Here is a 21,078-nt window from a genome sequence, read left to right as displayed (position 1 = left end):
ATCACCAGGCGTGCATACGAACAGATAATGATATCTACTGTAATTTACTGTACCTTTTTATTTTCACCACAGTGCAACCATTTTGAAACTAATTTCAATGCTAACAATAGGGAGGAGAAACTAACTGTGTTTCAATATTTGTCAAAAACGTTACCTTTTGTGGCTTACTATCCCGAATAATAACAGTTATTGAAATAATTCATTCAGAACGCTGAACTTTGAAACCCCACAGTATCTGACAGGAAGTGTAGTTCGGAATAATTCCAACGCTGATCCACAGCTATGCATCCCCTCGACAAAATGGCAGCAAAAAAACTACAATTCCCATGATTAAAATTTTCCAAAATGGTCACCGTCTTGTAATAGACTTCAGCAAATCGAGAAGTTAAAACGATCTAATGGCACTTTTAACCTATTGCTAAACTAACGTATTGATGATAATATACATTCTACATGCTTTTGTGACATGTTAGTGATGTTAATACTTGAAAACGTTTAATAAAAAAATCGTAAAAAATATGCAACACTCTGAAAAATATTGATTTATGACCATATGCCATTTTGGGGTCGGTACCGACCCCGTCGGTATTTTTTATTTTATTTTTTTTTATGTTGTGGGACTTGTACAGCACAATGAAAACAAATCTGTCAGTGCCGAGCCCGACCTCATCTTAAATAACAAACAGCATTGCTTGTTGTAATTAACAAAGAGATTACAACATTAAGAGTTGATTTTGCAAAAAAATAAATATATATTGAATATTATTATTATTATTTTTTTTATATATTCAAATTTTATTTTTCCATTCGAATCCCATGCCCATCGAACGAAGCTTTGAAGTATTAAAGACAGCCCTAGTCATTATACAGCACAAGTACAGTACAACGATAGGTAGATAGGTCTACACATAGTCTCACGCAGTAGGTCTACGATGAGCTAGTCAAGATGAGAAGAACGTTCAGTCACAGACTCATACCCCCCCGACACTCAACTAACCGCCTCGGCCAGTCCTTCATACCAGCGGCCATCAGGCTCCACAACAGTGGGCAGGGACCGCTGCCACACATCCAACTACTAGGAACTGAGTGTGTCTGACTCTCACCCAAAAGGACAATATAACGTATGATGTATATCACGGCATACATACAGCATATATTTAGCATCTTAGCATATAGCATTTTTAGATTATATATTTGATAACATTTAGATTATTAGATTATATATATATTGTAACTATATTTATTGTAGGGCAAATATAACTGAGTGAGGGGGCATACATACCCTCATCTCGCACCTTGTTGCCCATATGCGCATGTCCAGAGTTAATTATATTGTTATATTGTTTACACTGCCTTTTTATTCTATTAAAATGCTTACTTCTCCAACTGTACTATAATTCTATGACCTGTACCTCCCCTCCCCCTCCCCCATGCTGCTAGCTATGATGGTGGCACAGAGTGGTTAGCACCGCTGCTGCCTCACAGCAAGAAGGTCCTGGGTTCGAACCCCAGCAGGGGGCCTTTCTGTGTGGAGTTTGCATGTTCTCCCTGTGTGTTCGTGTGGGTTTCCTCCAGGTACTCTGGTTTCCTCCCACCATAAAGACATGCATGGTAGGCAGGGACTACAGGTGGAAACTAGCTCATTAGCTAATTCTGGCACATTTACATTGATGTGGAAACTGAAGATGTTTATTAATGTGCACTGTCCCTGGGTAAAAAATAAATAAATACCCCCCCCCCCCCCCCCCCCCCCCAGGAGTGCGATGCTGAGTCTGCAGAACGAGAACGAGACCCTGAGAGCGGGGAGTCGAGGCAGACCAGGGGTCCCAGGACGGGGGGGGGTGAGCCCTGAGGAGGAGGAGGAGGAGGAAGAGGAGGAGGAGGAGGAAATGGGGGAGGAAGAAGAGGAGGAGGAGGAGGATGAGGAAGAAGAGGAGGAGGAGGAGGAGGAGGAAGAGGCCGCACCTCCACCAGCGGCAGCGGGCAAGCGCGGGCCCCCGTGTGTGAAGCTGAGGGAGGAGGGGGGGAGGGGCAAGAGGCAGTGCACCCGGCCGCACTCCCTGGACCTGGGCACGCTGCTGTCCCGGCACCAGGCGCGCCCGGCGGGCAAGGTAACGTAATAATAATAATAATAATAATTCATTAAATTAAGAATTTGTTCTTAACTCATTGACCGCCGGGGATTAGCCGGGGCCCCCCCGCTCTAGCACTGCCACGCTTTAAAAGATAGGAGTGTGCGTCACCTTGTTTGTAGAGCTATAACTATATTCTATATTATAGCTATGGATACAATACTATGGCCCATTTGACATCGACTATCTATCGTTCAATATGTGAAAAATAATAGACCTGTCGCTAAACCACGCCCCCCTTTGAAAACTCGGTCAAGCTAAGCCGACCGTGGATGACTCTCGTTGACGATGGCCGCAGGCAGCCCCTTTCCTGACTGTGATGCAAGCCTTGCTTCACAGTCACGAAAAGGGGCTATGCCGCGGGAGATTTATCACAGCAGGTAATATACCTGTTTTTTAAAGATAACACAAATATTTCATCTAGAAGCACAGAGAGGGTTACAATATGCAGTGGAAAAGTACGTTCATGAGATACACATTTACCTTAGACCTCCATGGTGATGCAAGCATTAGCTATAGATAACGTTGCATTACTTACAGTTGACTTGATTGAAGATTACAAGAACTATGACGATAATCCATGATTATTACTATTGCTGATACATTTAGTTTAAGGCTAGTGGGCCAACGCAGTATACGAGCTAGACCCGACAGTTGTGTCACTACTAGTCACTAGAATGAGGAAAAAAAGTCACTTGCCAACAATCCTCATCCATAAAGGGGTGAGACGTCTGAGAATGGTATGCTGCACATTCTAGTGTACAGTACATCAGGTCAAATGATTGATTACACTAACTATAAATGTATAGTGATAGAGACCAAAGTAAAAATACCTAATAATAAAATAGACCTAATAATAGGGGGCGACAGTGGCTTGGGAGTAGAGCAGTCGTCTGGTAATCCGGAGGTTCCCGGTTTGATTCTCGCTCCTCCCGGGCAGCGTGTCGAAGTGTCCTTGAGCAAGACACTGATGAGCAGGTTGGCACCTTGCATGGTCGCCTCCACCGTCGGTGTGTGAATGTGTGAGTGAATGGGTAAGATGTGAGAAACAAATTGTAAAGCGCTTTGGATAAAAGCGCTATATAAATACAGCCATTTACCAAAATACCTGTAAATCACAGTATATGGGTACAGGACATTTTCTTTTTCTTATAACTGTTCTTATAACACTAAGTATAAGTTATATTTAATATAAATATAAATAAATGCATATACAACACATTCTCAAGATAGATCACTCTGATTAGAAAAGAAAACCCACAACTAAAGTGTACATAAAACTATTTTTAATATATACAATAAATATACATGGATTTACAGTTACACAAATGGATGTACGATATAAACTGGAATAGCGAACAATATCATGTGTTGTTGTGATACATCTATGGTAATTTAACATTATATTCTTGTAGTCAAATGAATGCTGTGACGAGGCTTAACATTTATTTTGTCCCAACCCCAGACCCATAGTTCACAGATCGAATTAAAATGTTATCGCTGGATGCACATTGTCAATCTCCTGACCCGTTAGTCATAGTCACAACATTTGCTGTGATTATTGATGACCCTTGGAATGAGAAACATGATTTTGGTTACCCTTTCTTCTAGTACCTCCATTATGGATTAATAGCCTGGTCTGTTGACATTTGCAATATCAGCAACTGTTGATGAAGATTAAGTAGTAGATGCCTATAGAATATGTACTGTACTTTTACTTTTGAAACTTAATACAGTACTGTAGTGATTGTAATGGTACATAATTCACCCACGGACCTATTGTTAGGAACATTCTAGAAAATTTGTGCCGCCCGAACATTCTGGAACGTGTGTGATGTCATGGCAGTACATTCTAGAACCTTAGTTCTGCCCGATCATTCTGGAACGTGTGTGATGTCATGGCAGTACATTCTAGAACCTTAGTTCTGCCCGATCATTCTGGAACGTTGGTGATGATGTCATAGTAGAACCTTCTAGAACCTCTAACATTCCTATTAAATTTTAAGCATTCTTTAGGGAGTCTCTTCCTTCTCTCTTAAATCTTTCTTTGGCATGGATAATGAGAACCACCAGCTGATCACAGAGGCAGTGCTGACATTTCTGCATGCTTCGGAGTTGTACCAGAGGCAGAGGATATAGCGTTATTGTATTTATTAGTATTGGACAGGCAAGAGGAGCAGAGAAGAAGGAGATAGTGTGTTTTGAAGATGAGAAGAAGAAGAGGGTAAACAATCAAAAGTTGGTTTACCAGAGGCCTAACTATGGCACACCACTAGCGTAGTCTAAGAACTGAGGAGGGCAGTAATACGCCTGCGGGAAATTCAAAAGAAGAAAGAAGAAGAAGAAGAAGAGCTCATCAAAAGAATTGCGGAGGGCAGTAATACGCCACGAATACGCGGCGTCTACACTGCCGGAAATTCTAAAGAAGAAGAAGAAGCTTTCTAGTAATGTCCACCTTCCGGGGAGCCTGCTCCACAGGCCGGCACTCCTCATCTGGAGTAAGAGGGGAGGAGAGAGGGGTGATGGATAAGGAGAGAGGGGTGATGGATAAGGGGAGAGGGATAAGGGGTGAGGCAGTAACATCTCCAGCACACCTCATTCTGTGAAAAAAACACAAAAAGCTGAGTATTAGCTAAGCATAGACAGATAATAATAATAATAGTTCATTTATGGAGCATCTTTCATACATAAAATGCAGCTCAAAGTGGATTTTATTGATTCCTACAAACCGGTTGATACACTCACACTCATCTGTGGCCTTTTGGAATAAACCTAGTGGCTACAGTCAGCGTTAGAGTATGGTCAGGGTTAGCTTATGGTTATGGTTGGGGCTAGGTTATGGTTCTGTATATAACCTTTATTTACCAGGGTAGGTTCTGTGTATAACCTTTATTTACCAGGGTAGGTTCTGTTTATAACCTTTATTTACCACTAGCTGGCTCTACTAGTACTAGCCCTGCTATCAATCCAGTCCAGAGTATAAGCTAACGTTATGATGCAGAAAGCTAACCTTATGATGCAGAAATATCTGCGGTATCGTTACATGTTGGCAGCTAACGTTAGCTAGCTGCTAACGTTAGCTAACTGGGCTGGATATACGATAGCTAGTTCGCAGTCAAAGTCAAACGTTAGCAAACTAATCGTTTGGTCTACGTTTCTAATACATGCCGTCAAATATTATGTCTTTATGAATTGACCTTACCTTTGAGCAAACATATAAGTGTCCTTGGTAATGGTAGCTGCTAACTTTAGCTAACTAGGCTGGATATACAATAGCTAGTTCACAGTCAAAGTAAAACGTTAGCAAACTAATAGTTTGGTGTACGTTTCTAATACATGCCGTCAAATATTATGTCTTTATGAATTGACCTTACAGTACCTTTGAGCAAACATAAGTGTCCTTGGTAATGGTCTTCACATTCATTTGTGTATGTGGTCGACGACACAGTAGAATCCACCGCTTGCACTCTCTAGTTTTCGTTTGGGCTTCGGAAAAGGTATGAAATATACTCCTCCATCCAGGTACCCCACGCACAGCGTTTCACCATCGGATATTATGTAGATAATAACATAAAACTGAACTCTTGACAGTGGTTTCGATCAAAGCCGTCTGGTTTGATACAGCCTACAAACCTAGTTGACCGAGGTTTGTGCAGCGAGGATTTTGCTGTGATATCATTGGACAAATGCTATTTTGGGGCGTGGTTTAGCGACAGGTCTATTACATGAAGCCTTTCTCGGCTAAATGAAACGTTTGGTATCGGGTAACGACCGAATCACGTCGGTGCTACCGACTCCGAGTACCGATTCATGTGACATCCACCGGTGCCACATATACAATAAACAATTTGGTCCGCGAAACGAAACCTATATGAAGTGTGCCGCACGTTCACGTCAACGTTCACGCGCACAATACACGCTCACCTAGGATTTTACTTGATTCAACACCAACAAAGCAGTCGGGGGCGATGGCAAGCCGAAAACGGTCGCAAGTGTGGCTACACTTTACAAAGCTAGATGCAGACAACGCTCGCTGCAATATTATATATTATATATACAGTATATATTAACAAATTGTTCTAAATAAATAATAATGATAATAAATAATTAGAAGTTTGGACACATTGTTTACAACTGAGGTTTCAGTTTATTACACATTAATAAACATTTCTGTAAATGTGTCAGTTTTAGCCTCTGTAGTCCTTTAGGCAAGATGTTATAAGACCGACAATACACAGAAGCATTAAAAGTACAACACAGTATTTACAACACAATCCAACATAATAGTAAAAGCAATAATAAAATACACAATGAACTGGTTAAAAGTGATCACATGTTTGATTGGTTAATAACCAGGTAGGTAGATTACATTTTTAGAGACTAAAGTACAGAAAAAAAGGTACCGTTGGATACCGGTATTGGTTCAAATGTGAACGGTACCCATCCCTAAACGTGACGCTCACTCTTAACATTTCAGCTCGCTAGCCGGGGGGGGGGGGGGGGGGGGGTGAACACCACCGAAATCAGCCCTGCCCCCCTCCCCCCTCTCTCTCTCTCTCTCTCTCTGTATCTCTCTCTGTATCTCTCTCTCTCCCTCTCTCTCTCTCTCTCTCTCTCTCTCTCTCTCTCTCTCTCTCTCTCTCTCTCTCTCTCTCTCTCTCTCTCTCTCCCCTCTCTCTGTCTCTCTCTCTCCCTCTGCCTCTCCCTCTTCGTCTCCCTCTCTCTCCCTGTCTCTCTCTCCCTCTCCGTCTCTCTCTCTCTCTGCCTCTCTCTCTCTCTCCCTCTCTCTCCCTCTCCGCTCTCTCTCTCTCTCTCTCTCTCTCTCTCTCTCTCTCTCTCTCTCTTGTTGGTATAACAGTCCCTACGTAGGACTGTGTTCTTAAGCCCCGGGGGACGGTTTATATAAGCTGCCCCCGGTCTGTTCTCTCTCTCAAAGATCACAGGAGAGTTTTGGTTTGTTAGACTCTCTACTGGTTTGGTCGTTGAGACACGGACATCTCATCCTTAACTTTAAAGTTTTGACTTTGAAGATCGACTTTGAAGTTAATTACGGGGTCTCCTTTTTCGTCCACTTTGTTATTTAACCCTTTCTCAACCACACTACGGAAGGTTAACCCTTTCACTACCACACTACAGACGATTGGTAGTGAAAGGGTTAACCTTCTGTAGTGTGGTAGTGAAAGGGTTAACCCTTTTGGTCGTGTGGCAGCGAAAGGGTTTAACCTTCTGTATTGTCGCAGTGCAAGGTTTAACCCTTTTGGTCGTGTGGCAGTGAAAGGGTTATTAAATCTCTCGTGTTGTCTTTTCCCCCCCCAGGAGGCGGAGCCCGGTGACGAGGTGGGCGGGTTCTGGCGGCACGTGGAGGAGGGGCTCCGGGAGCAGGCGTCTCGGCTGCGCTCCGACCTGGCGCTCAGTCGCCAGGAGAACCGGGAGCTGCAGGAGCGGCTGATGGTGTCTGAGGCCACGGTGCAGGCGCAGGCAGAGCAGCTGAAGGACTACAGGGACCTGCTCAGTGAGTCCGACACACAGGGGACACACAGGGGCCTGCTCAGTGAGTCCGACACACAGGGGACACACAGGGGCCTGCTCAGTGAGGCTGACACACAGGGGGGGGACAGAGACACACAGGGACCTGCTCAGTGAGGCTGACACACAGGGGGGGGACAGAGACACACAGGGACCTGCTCAGTGAGTCTGACACACAGGGGGGGGACAGAGACACACAGGGACCTGCTCAGTGAGTCCGACACACAGGGGACACACAGGGACCTGCTCAGTGAGTCCGACACACAGGGGACACACAGGGACCTGCTCAGTGAGTCCGACACACAGGGGACACACAGGGACCTGCTCAGTGAGTCTGACACACAGGGGGGGGACAGAGACACACAGGGACCTGCTCAGTGAGTCCGACACACAGGGGACACACAGGGACCTGCTCAGTGAGTCCGACACACAGGGGACACACAGGGACCTGCTCAGTGAGTCTGACACACAGGGGGGACACAGAGACACACAGGGGCCTGCTCAGTGAGTCTGACACACAGGGGGGACACAGGGGCCTGCTCAGTGAGTCTGACACACAGGTGACACACAGGGACCTGCTCAGTGAGGCTGACACACAGGTGACACACAGGGACCTGCTCAGTGAGGCTGACACACAGGGACCTGCTCAGTGAGGCTGACACACAGGGACCTGCTCAGTGAGGCTGACACACAGGGGACACACAGAGGACACACAGAGACACACAGAGACACACAGGGACCTGCTCAGTGAGTCCGACACACAGAGACACACAGGGACCTGCTCAGTGAGGCTGACACACAGGGGACACACAGAGACACACAGGGACCTGCTCAGTGAGTCCGACACACAGAGACACACAGGGACCTGCTCAGTGAGGCTGACACACAGGGGACACACAGAGACACACAGGGACCTGCTCAGTGAGTCTGACACACAGGGACCTGCTCAGTGAGTCTGACACACAGGGGACACAAGCCTCGCCGAGAAGCATTGCGATTAGTGGTGGGACTCGATAATTATTTTTTTATCAAATTCATTTTAGACTTTATTGGTTGATTGGCGAAAAACGCAGCCCGGAGCCGACAGACGTGCGATAAAATGTGTAATTTTGTACATACATTTGTTTCTGTAGTTAATTCATTGAAATCGAAATGAACTCGAAGTCCCAGCCCTAATTGTGATATTTACTAAAAAAGGTATCACGGTATTTCCATCATCTTAGGGACCAAAATGATGGAGATATCATGATATCACCTTCCGTATCATGTTTTAAATTAGAATAGAATAGAATAGAAATACTTTTATTATCCCGAGGGAAATTTGACACTGCTCAACATTTAAACATTTAGACAGAACAGGTCACGAATAAGAATAACAAAACAAATCAAATCAAATTGCCTAAGATAAGAGTAGAATAAAATAGAATAAAAATGGAATAAAATATACAGTAAATAAATACAGTAAAAATATACTGAGGTCTACAGTAGGTGTAATATTGCACAGTGCTGTTTCAAAAGTAAGAGTCCAGGAAGATGGTAACTGTCACCCTGTGCTCAGTGATGCAGTGAGGCACTGTGATGCTTTATAAAGTCTGATGGCTGTCGGAATGAAGGACTTCCTGTGCCGTTCAGTGCTACATTTAGGTAGTGTGAGCCTGGCACTGAACATGCTCCTTCTGTCAGCCAAGTCTGTGTGTAGTGGGTGGGAGGGGTTTTCCCTGATGGCCTGGAGCTTAAATTGCATTATAACTATGATATTATTTGAGTACAAAAGTGGTACCATGGTGATACCTCACGGTAGTACGTACTGGTAATGTATTTCTACCATATGGTAAAACTGGAATGACCATACCACTACGATAGCTTTTCGTGAGGGAAATGCAGATACGCTGATCTGATTTGAACCAGACCTGGGGTTCAAATAATCTTAAGAATATTCAAAAGATAATTTAGTACAGTAGCTACAGTAATACTTTCTGTGGACATTATTTGACTTGTCATCGTCCAGTGAACCCTGCCCATATGAGTCAGAGTCAGTGTCAGAGATTTTATTTGCCATGTATGGACGAATCCACATTGGAATACAGGTACAGAGCAACACTGTGTGTCTACAACTAATCCAATACAGGAGCAGAGTAGAAACAGTACAGACGTTTTCTTTTTAAAACACAGACAGTATAAAAGGACAAATGCTAAAGTTGATCTCAACATCCCCTAAAGTGCATATCATAGTAAAGTGCATAATGCATAGAGGCACAATTTACAGTAAAAGTGCATATAATCAAAGGGGCGTGATGCACAGACACACAAATCAAAGTCGACTATACAAATCCTTAGTCGGGGAGGACAGGCCAAATGCTATTCGACGTGGACAGGATTTGACTAAATGTACTCAAAACTAGGGATGCTCGATATTGGCTTTTTTACTGATACCGATATACCGATATTGTCCAACTCTTAATTTCCGATACCGATTTCAACCGATAATTTCAGGTAATTAACATTACATATCTCTTGTTGTGGAATTAACACAACATTATGCATACTTTGACAATAAATAAAATAATAATTTGTTCTTACTTGCTTGCCTGGGTAAATAAAGGTTAAATAAATGTAAAATTTAAATAAAGTTTAAATAAAAAAATGTAAAACCGATACCGATATTTTACGATATCACATTTGAATGCCAATATCGGCAGATAATATCGGACATCCCTACTCAAAACAGTAGAGAACCACATCCAGGGTGTCTCACGGTGCGTCTCTCTCCCCCCCCCCCCCCCAGCGGAGACCTCGGTGCAGCAGGCCAGTAAGCAGGTGCAGGTGGACCTCCAGGACCTGGGCTACGAGACGAGCGGACGCAGTGAGAACGAGGCGGAGAGGGAGGACGCCAGCAGCCCAGGTGACACATTAGCAAGGACTAGAAGAGAATAATAATAATAATAATGATGATAATAAACTTTATTTGTATAGCACCTTTCATACAGAAACTGCAGCTCAAAGTGCTTCACGACGGGCATAAAATGAGCACATAAAGTGCAGACGTATAAAATCACAGTTTTTCACATTATTAGGATCTAACATCCCAACAGGCCACCTTGTTTATGGTTTGATTCAGTTTTAAATAGACAATAATAAAAAGTAAGTAAGATAAAATAGACAGAGTAAAATAGTGCAATAGTGCAGTGCTATTAAAATTGTAGAATAGAATAGATAAAATAATCTTTTTTTACAGTGCAATAAAATAGTTCTGGATTACCGTTCAACGGTGCAAAGTCGTCTTTACCTTCTCTGTTTGGTGTCCACAGTTTAAAACCTGACAGTCTTCCCTCCTGTTTGATACCCACTTTGACCCTTTGAATAGAATAGAATAGAATAGAATAGAATAGAATAGAATAGAATAGAATAGAATAGAATAGAATAGAAATATTGTACTCATCCCGAGGGAAATTTGACACTACGAATCGCTCACAGTAAACAGTAAACATTTAGGTAGACAAAAACAAAAGTCACGAATAAGAATAAAAAATAAGAGTGTGGAACGCCCTCCCTGACCACCTCAGAGCACCACAGACCACTGCTTCCTTTAAAAGAGGACTAAAACATACCTCTTCACAGAAGCCTTCCCTTAGTTTTAACCTTTTTATACATGCCTTGTGTGTTTTATATCCCTTTTTTTAATGCTTTTATGCCTTTTTTTTTTAATTGCCTATGTTTTTAAAGTCTGTTTTTCCCCTGTAAGCACTCTGAGATTTGGTTTCCAAATGTAGAGTGCACTATAAATCATAGTATTATTATTATTATTATTATTATTATTATTATTATTATTATTATTATTATTATTATTATTATTATTATTATTATTATTATTTATTATTATTATTATTATTATTATTATTATTATTATTATTATTATTATTATTATTATTATTATTATTATTATTATTATTATTATTATTATTATTATTATTATTATTATTTATTATTATTATTATTAAGAATAACATTTTATAAAATACGGTCTGGGATATAAAATAAAATATACAGTACAAATATACAGAAATATACAGTAGCAGTGTAAAATTGTACAATGTCGGTTTTAAACGTCTATGAGGAATGTATTGTATTTTCATTCAATCAATCAATCTGCACGTGATTGATTGATTGAATGAACATTCTATTAACAGATTGCAGAATGGGGTACAATACAGTACGGCTCAATACACACAATTGTTAAGGGGGTGCAGACCAGAGAAAGACTTTCGTCTTGTTTACATCAGGGTCCCCCATTTTCAATTCATGATGAATTTTAAGTAAGGGTGCAACTTGCTCCGTGCAGTCCATTCTTTGTGGATCTAGCCCTAAGTCTGTCTGACCCTTTTAACCACCAGAACCTGCACGGACCTACAACGTATGACGTATATCATCAGAGTACCTTAATACTGCACCTTGTGTAAACTGTCTACTCATACTCATAGTCTACATGTGTGTTTCTCCCCTCTTCTAACCACATCGTATCAACGTCTTTAGAACCACCTCCTCTTCTAACCATGTCATATCCACCGCGGAAAAATAATCCACATTTCTCAGAGTTCGACGACCTGGAGATGTGCACGTCGCTGTCCCATCACCAGGACTACGAGGGGGGCGGGGGGGGCTGGTACCACGGCGACACCGGCGGGAGTGTGGGAGGGGCTTACGAGCCGGGCGAGGAGGAGGAGGAGGAGGAGGAGGGGGAGGAGGGGGAGGAAGAGGAGGAGGAGCCGGGCGCCGGCCCTCTCCAGCACCTGGTCCAGGACCTGCGCTCCCAGCTGACCCGCTGCCACAAGGTGATCCGTGGCCTGCAGCTCCGCGTGCGCTCGCTCTCCTCCACCAGCGACTACGCCTCCAGCCTGGAGCGCACGCCGCGCAAGGTGAGGAGGACGGGGGGGGGTACCACTTTATAGTGATGCACTGATGTGAAAATTGTGGCCGATACCGATAACCGATATTAATATTGCTGTTCTGGCCGATACCGATATTTACCGATGTCGATATACAGAAAACACTTTTTTATGATAATCAAATAAAGAGCTATTTTCCAAAACGCTTAATTATTTTTTTACTTTTGTAACTTATTTTCAGAAATTACTGATCTGTTTAAACAATTTAAGACCAAAACATGTAAAAAATAAATAAAAAGAACATTTTATATCGGCTCTATCTTGATATCGGACCGATACCAATGTTTAAAAAAATTACCATATCGGCCGATATATCGTGCATGTCGTGCATTACTACCACTTTAACATAACCTTTAATCAGAGCGGCATAACTGGACCACATACCACTTTAACATAACCTTTAATCAGAGCAGCATAACTGGACCACATACCACTTTAACATGACCTTTCATCAGAGCAGCATAACTGGCCCACATACCACTTTAACATGACCTTTCATCAGAGCAGCATAACTGGCCCACATACCACTTTAATGTAACATTTAATCAGAGCAGCATAACTGGACCACATACCACTTTAATGTAACATTTAATCAGAGCAGCATAACTGGACCACATACCACTTTAATGTAACATTTAATCAGAGCAGCATAACTGGACCACATACCACTTTAATGTAACATTTAATCAGAGCAGCATAACTGGACCACATACCACTTTAACATAACCTTTAATCAGAGCAGCATAACTGGACCACATACCACTTTAACATAACCTTTAATCAGAGCAACATAACTGGACCACATACCACTTTAACATAACCTTTAATCAGAGCAGCATAACTGGACCATATACCACTTTAACATAACCTTTAATCAGAACAGCATAACTGGACCACATACCACTTTAATGTAACATTTAATCAGAGCAGCATAACTGGACCACACACCACTTTAACATAACCTTTAATCAGAGCAGCATAACTGGACCACATACCACTTTAACATGACCTTTAATCAGAGCAGCATAACTGGACCACATACCACTTTAACATAACCTTTAATCAGAGCAGCATAACTGGACCACATGCCACTTTAACATAACCTTTAATCAGAGCAGCATAACTGGACCACATACCACTTTAACATAACATTTAATCAGAGCAGCATAACTGGACCACATACCACTTTAACATAACCTTTAATCAGAGCAGCATAACTGGACCACACACCACTTTAACATAACATTTAATCAGAGCAGCATAACTGGACCACATACCACTTTAACATAACCTTTAATCAGAGCAGCATAACTGGACCACATCCCACTTTAACATAACCTTTAATCAGAGCAGCATAACTGGACCACACACCACTTTAATGTAACATTTAATCAGAGCAGCATAACTGGACCACATACCACTTTAACACAACCTTTAATCAGAGCAGCATAACTGGACCACATACCACTTTAACATAACCTTTAATCAGAGCAGCATAACTGGACCACACACCACTTTAACATAACATTTAATCAGAGCAGCATAACTGGACCACATCCCACTTTAACATAACCTTTAATCAGAGCAGCATAACTGGACCATATACCACTTTAACATAACCTTTAATCAGAGCAGCATAACTGGACCACATGCCACTTTAACATAACCTTTAATCAGAGCAGCATAACTGGACCACACACCACTTTAACATGACCTTTAATCAGAGCAGCATAACTGGACCACACACCACTTTAACATGACCTTTAATCAGAGCAGCATAACTGGACCACACACCACTTTAACATAACCTTTAATCAGAGCAGCATAACTGGACCACATACCACTTTAACATAACCTTTAATCAGAGCAGCATAACTGGACCACACACCACTTTAACATAACCTTTAATCAGAGCAGCATAACTGGACCACATACCACTTTAACATAACCTTTAATCAGAGCACACCACGCAAGGTCTGGGTCATCGATCACTCCTATCTTTATTCTTTCTATCTTTATGATACAATTGATCTCAAACTCTATTTTCTCCATCCTCCAATCACGACGGTTATACTCAATTATAACGTAAAATACGATGTCATGATTTTGTAAAGTTAATAACGAGGTTATGAGCATTACGTGAACAGCGCTGTCTTTCCTGCAACTTCAATATGACTATTGCAATATTACATGATTTACCTATATTGTGTCATATCAGTGTTACAGGTGTCGTTCATGTTGGCAAGGACTGTAGCTTCCTCTCCCCTGTTGAAATCTGTACTACTGACCCCGTTTCAAACCGCGAGTCCTTGCCGGCACAAAAGACGACCTGCTTCAACTGATCAAGTTTACTCAAAAGATTCGAATCAGACTTCTCCAACCCCGTCACATCGGCATTGAGCTTCTGAGTGTATAATAATGTATAATAATGCCGCTGTCCCCGCAGGTGAACTGGGCCTTCGAGGCGTCCCCGGTCCACAGCGGCGTGGAGGAGGACGAGGGCTGGATGTCCGACAGCCACGGGACCCCTCGTCGCACGGAGCCCCCCAAGCCCAGCCGGGAGCTCCAGGAGCTGGTGTCGCGCGTGGCCTCGCTGGAGTCCCAGCTGAAGAGCTCCAGGCTGGAGCGCAAAGGGCTGGCGGCGGCGGAGGAGGAGGAGGAGGGGGGCAAATGTACCACCTGGCCTGGGTGAGTGGAGCGAGGGTCGCAGGGCAGCGTCACATGTGCCACCTGGCCTGGGTGAGTGGAGCGAGGGTCGCAGGGCAGCGTCAGGGGACTTTTTTTTTTTTAATTTTTTTTTGTATTGATTGATTGAAGTTTATTTCAAATATGCAACATAACAAACAAACATCAAGTACAAATATAGCCTTAAGCCGTTCAAATAATAAATGTATAAACAAATAAAAAAATATATAACAAAGTCAAAAAATTTGTTGTTATTTACATATTTGAAAAGGAGTGGGAAGAAGCATACACTTATTTAATCCCACCCATATTTACGCATTAGAGCATACTATATTATATTGACTAATTCATACATTACTAGACTTATATTGAAACAATTTACTTAGTTAACAATACATTTTTAATAATACCTTATTAATATTGTTACCCTGTATAGTGCCTCTGGCCATTTTGAGTGAGTGAAGATGTGGTGTACATAAAAACCTTGGAAATAATTTTTCGTGCTAAGAGTAAAAGCCTACCAGTTTGTATTCAATGTCTCTTTAAACCAAGAGAAGGAAAGTATAATTTAAGAGGGTTGTGTATTCTTAAAACATGTAAAAAGGTAAGAACTCATGTAAAAGCTAGATGTGTTTCAATTTTGGGAGTTAAATGATGGAATAGTCTTAGTGACGGGTTGAAGTTGTGTACCTCTCGGGGGAGATTTAAAAAGGCCCTGAAGGATAAAATAATTCAGGAGTACAGTTTTGAGTAAAACATCAAACATAAAAAAAATTAAAATTATTATATCTTCCAGCATATAAAAAAATATTTCTTATATTAAAATATATTTAGTTTTTAAGAATTTGTAAAGGATAGGCAAAAAATAAGCACGTGCTTCAGCCTATTGCTTTTTTTCGGTTGTTGATTTTGGATTTTGTGTGTGAGCTTGCCTTGAATATGTACATTTGTGATTTTTTTTCTTTTCTTTTTGTAAAGTACACGGGTGTGTTTTTGATTTGTCTGTAAACAAGACTGAAAAATAAACATCATTCATTCATTCATTCATTCAAAAACATAGTGGAGGGGGAGCTCCAGTAGCTCACCGCGTATCTCGGCGCCATTTCGGCGTCGGGGACAACCGTGCGCGTCACGGATCTGGGGTACACGAGTTCGACTCCCGGACTCGCCGTATTTTCTCAGAGTGTCTTCCCCCGATCTATACCCCATTCAACCTGTTTCTGTCGGTCATGCTTGACCAGAAAAAGCGATAAACGCTAAAAAGAACCAGCTGACTGGTCAAAGTAAAAAAAAAAAAAAAACATAGTGGAGCGAGGGTCGCGGGGGCAGCGTCAGAGTTAACCCTTTCTTTCACTACCACATACCAAACGGTTAACCATTTCACTGCCACACAACAGCAGGTTAACCCTTTCACTGCCACACTACAGAAGGTTAACCGTCGGTAGTGTGATAGTAAAGGGTTAACCTTCTGTCGTGTGGCAGTAAAAGGGTAAACTACGACATGCCAGATACGGATCGTTTACTAATGAAGAGCCTCCAGTGGTACAATTTCCAGCTACTTTGTACTTTATTTTCATTTCAGGGAACTTTATACTTTTACTCCACTACATTTCAAAGGAAATATTGTACTTTTTACTCCAATAGAAATAGAAATACTTTATTCATCCCGGGGGAAATTTGGCACTACAAATCGCTCACAGTAAACGGTAAACATTTTAGGTAGACAAAACAAAAGTCACGAATAAGAATAAAAATTTAAATAAGAAGAATAAAATAAAATACGGTCCGGGATATACTATTTCCTATGTTATGTATATACTTTTAATGGAGTACTCATTTATCTGGATATGTCTACTTTTACTTAAGTAAAGGAACTGTGTTGTACTTCATTTGGATTGACTTTTTAACTGCAATAAATTAAATTAAATACACGGACTGTCCAAAATATTTAAAAACAGAGTTATATGGTTATATATAGTGCCAAGGTCTAATTGTATTTTTTAATACGTGATTGATTTGAATCAGGTGTTTTTCGCACTGTGTGCCGCCAACAGCAGGCTTCACTTCTGTGGCGTCCCTCTGACCCCTCCTCTTCCTCCCTGAACAGGAAGTACAGCACTCTGACCCCTCCTCTTCCTCTCTGAACAGGAAGTACAACACTCTGATCCAGGCGCAGGCCCGTGAGCTGTCCCACCTGAGGCAGAGGATGAGGGAGGGCCGGGGGGTGTGCCACATCCTCACACAGCACCTGGGAGACACCACCAAGGTCCGTTAGCAGCACGGCTAGCAGTGTTCTGAGCGGGAGGCGGGGTGGAGGGGGTGGAGGGGGTGGGGATGGGGGAGTATCGCTGTTGTCACTATCTTTTTTTTTTGGTCTGTTTATCCTTGAAATACTAATAAAGATATTTATACATTAAAACCTCATTATTATCCTAGTTATATTTGATCTATAACATAGCTGTGTTCAAATAGTGAGGGAAAAAGAAAAAGAAAGATATATATATATATATATATATATATATATATATATATATATATATATATATATATATAATTTTTTTTAAAAGAAAACATAAATAAATGTGTATATGTTTTGTACATAAAACTATGAAACGTTTGTAACCTTTGCTAAATGATATACTGAATTATGTTTCTTTTTTGTATTTTTCTTTTTTTCTTGTGTAAATAGTGTAATGTAAAAAAGAGTAGGCAATTATAAGCCTCGGCTTCAGCCTACACCTTTTCGGTCATTTTATTCTTTCGTATTTTTTTTTGAAGTTCTACTACTATGCTTTAAATTTTTTTTTAAAAGACCGAAATAAAATCATTCATTCATTAATATCACAAATCTAAAATGTCCTATTCATATTCCACAAGATCCAATAGTTTTTTGCGTTTCACCGTTTTTTACCCACTCCGTTTTTCTTGACGTTTTTTCAGGCCTTTGAGGAGCTTCTGCGTGCCAACGATATAGACTACTATATGGGCCAGAGCTTCCGGGAGCAGCTGGCTCAGAGCACCGCCCTGGCACAGAGAGTGGGCACCAAGATCAGTGGAAGTAAGTAAACAAGCGCTTCTTGATGGTACGCCAAGTACCGGAGACTAGCACTGTACTGTACTGTACTGTACACACAGATGTCCAGCTCTTGTGATGTTCCTCTGACCTCCCCGACCTGTTGCTATCTTTCCCCCGCTAATCTGATCTATGTCTCTCTCTCTCTATCTCTCTCTCTCCCCCCCTCCCTCCCTCTCTCTCCCTCCCCCCCTCTCTCTCTCTCTCTCTCTCTTGTTACCTAGGAGACCGTGCAGAGGTTCATGATGATAAGACTGGTCACGAGCTGCTTGCTCTACGGTGAGTTGGCTCTCTGAGGCATTGTACTGTGTGTGTGTGTGTGTGTGTGTGTGTGTGTGTGTGTGTGTGTGTGTGTGTGTGTGTGCGTGTGCGTGTGTGCTGAAACCCATCCGATTTTCCGTCGTCGAGTAAAAACACAAATCCTCATCAATATAGAAATCAGGGAGAGAAAAGATAATTATTTTACTACTATGCAATCTGCTACTAAGGATTCTAGCATGCCTATATTATTACCTACTATACTAATAAGCACTCAAGACTCACTCACTTGCGGGCGGCTGATTGGCGCAGTGGGCAAGGCACTCGCCACTAACGCAGGAGACGCTGGGTTCGAGCCCAGCTCTCTGCGTTGCTACCGGCTTGGCCGGTCGTTCATACTAACACAATTGGCAGTGTTAGAGGGTGGGAAAGCTGGTGGGTGGGGATTGGACGTTGTGGACAGCGACTCCTACAGGTCGGTTTGGTGACAACCGGTGCGGCGGAAACAGGAAGTAGCGGGGGGCAGCGTGAGCCTCCCACGCGTTACTCCTCGCCACTGAGAGATCGCGCTGTTCAGGTGAAAAGATGCGACAGGCTGCCTCCTCGTGTACCGGAGTGGGACACGAGGATGCAAGGCTTCTATCCTCACTACAACCGACCAGTGGGAGGCATAGTTTAGCAACGTTCAAGACAGGGGAGGGAAGAATTGGATCATACGAAATTGGGATGGGAGAAAAATTGAAAATGGGGAGAAAAAGTGGATCAAAAAGACTCACTCACTCAACTCTTGACGAACAATGTTACTCACGCCTAGCGGCCAGAGTTGTACCCTTCCTGCTGACCTTCCTTGTACGTCGCTTTGGATGAAAGTGCTAAATGGGTAAATGTATTTGTGTACTGTATCGCATCAGGATATAAAAGCAACATAAACCCGCCAACCGTCCCCATCATTCAGTCGAGAGGTTCCGTTGCAGACAAAGCCGATTTGTTTACTTACTCCGCCCAGTAACACTCACCTGGAAGCCAATTATAGAAGGCAGGAGCAGGTGTGTGTAATACCGCTTAGCTGCTGGGCAGCCCCCTCTCTCTCTCTCTCTCTCTCTCTCTCTCTCTCTCTCTCTCTCTCTCTCTCTCTCTCTCTCTCTCTCTCTCTCTCTCTCTCTCTCTCTCGCTCTCTCCGCTCTTTCTCTCTGCCTCTCTGCCTCTCTCGCTCTCTCGCTCTCTCTCTCCCTCTCTCTTGCTCTCTCTCTCTCTCCCTCTCTCTCTCTCTCTCTTGCTCTCTCTCTATCTCCCCTCTCTCTCTCTATCTCCCCTCTCTCTCTTGCTCTCTCTCTCTTTCTCTCTCTCTCTCTTGCTCTCTTTCCCCCCCTCTCTCTCTCTCTCTTGCTCTCTCTCTCCCCCTCTCTCTCTCTCTCTCTCTCTCTCTCTCTCTTGCTCTCTCTCCCCCCTCCCCTCTCTCTCTCTCTCTCCCCCCTCTCCCCCCCCCCTCTCTCAATTCAATTCAAATGGACTTTATTGACATGGGAAACATACGTTTACATTGCCAAAGCCAAACAAAACAAAACATTACAGAAGGAATTTCTTGTACAGTCTTTATGGTGGTTGCATTCCGCTGGATGTCCTTTTCTTGTCACAGCAGCTCACAAATCTTGCTGCTGTGTTTGCACATTCTTGTGTTTCTCCCAGTAGGTATGGGAGTTTTGAGTTATTGTCCATGTTTTCAAAGTCTCTTTGGGTGTTTGCAATTTGTGGGAAGTATATGTCTCTGGTGTCTTGGTATGGGGGCAGGTTGTTAAGAAGTGGAGCTCGGTTTCCACCTCATCTTGTGTGCAGTGGGTGCACAGTCTGTCTTCTCTTGGGAGCCAGGTCTGCCTATGATGGCCTTTCTCGATGGCTAGGCTGTGCTCGCTGAGTCTGTACCTAGTCAAGGATCTTCTTAGTTTTGGGTCAGTCACAGTGCTCAGGTATTCTGCCACTGTGTACTCTCTGTTTAGGGCCAAATAGCATTTCAATTTGCTCTGGTTTTTGGGTTGTTTCTTTCCAATGTGTCAGATTTTCTTTTTGTTTTTTTTATAATTTGATTTAGTCCAGTGTGGTTTCTGTCTGGTGGCTCTGCTTGTGTTTGTGAGCAGAGTCCCAGAACCATCTGGCTGAGTGGGCATCTATCGAGGGTCTCTCTGTGGGTGAGGGCTATGTTGTGGAGTGTGTCTGGGTCGCTTCTTTTAGGTGATTGTGGAATTTGAATGCTCTTTTTTAAATTTGATGATTAGTGGGTATCTTCCTAGTTCTGCTCTGCATGCATTATTTGGCGTTTTCCGTTGGGTGCGGAGAATGGATTTGCAAAATTCTGCATGCAGAGTCTCAATTGGGTGTTTGTCCCATTTGGTGAAGTCTTGGTTTGCAAGTGGGCCCCAGACTTCACAACCATATACTGTAGGTCTTTCTCTTGCTCTCTCGCCCC

At 42.6% G+C, this 21,078-nt stretch overlaps 1 protein-coding gene across 1 annotated transcript in view; it reads left to right on the top strand.

Moving 5' to 3' along the window:
• LOC311227630 (myomegalin) overlaps positions 1 to 21,078 on the top strand; it is a gene marked incomplete at both ends in the record, with an annotated part of 76,988 nt that overhangs the window by 34,156 nt on the left and 21,754 nt on the right. Inside the window, 8 exons of the mRNA XM_084313353.1 lie at positions 1,757 to 2,111; positions 7,449 to 7,644; positions 10,444 to 10,560; positions 12,249 to 12,571; positions 15,048 to 15,289; positions 17,435 to 17,552; positions 18,227 to 18,344; positions 18,584 to 18,638. Of these exons, the coding sequence (XP_084169479.1) occupies positions 1,757 to 2,111; positions 7,449 to 7,644; positions 10,444 to 10,560; positions 12,249 to 12,571; positions 15,048 to 15,289; positions 17,435 to 17,552; positions 18,227 to 18,344; positions 18,584 to 18,638 (1,524 nt within the window). The remainder of the gene's footprint in view (positions 1 to 1,756; positions 2,112 to 7,448; positions 7,645 to 10,443; positions 10,561 to 12,248; positions 12,572 to 15,047; positions 15,290 to 17,434; positions 17,553 to 18,226; positions 18,345 to 18,583; positions 18,639 to 21,078) is intronic.

Source organism: Notolepis coatsorum, assembly GCF_963971535.1.
Source record: "Notolepis coatsorum genome assembly, chromosome: 4".
NCBI classification, from domain to species: domain Eukaryota; kingdom Metazoa; phylum Chordata; class Actinopteri; order Aulopiformes; family Paralepididae; genus Notolepis; species Notolepis coatsorum.
The sequence above is the reverse complement of the archived record's forward strand: the minus strand, read 5'-3'. Positions and strand labels throughout refer to the sequence as shown.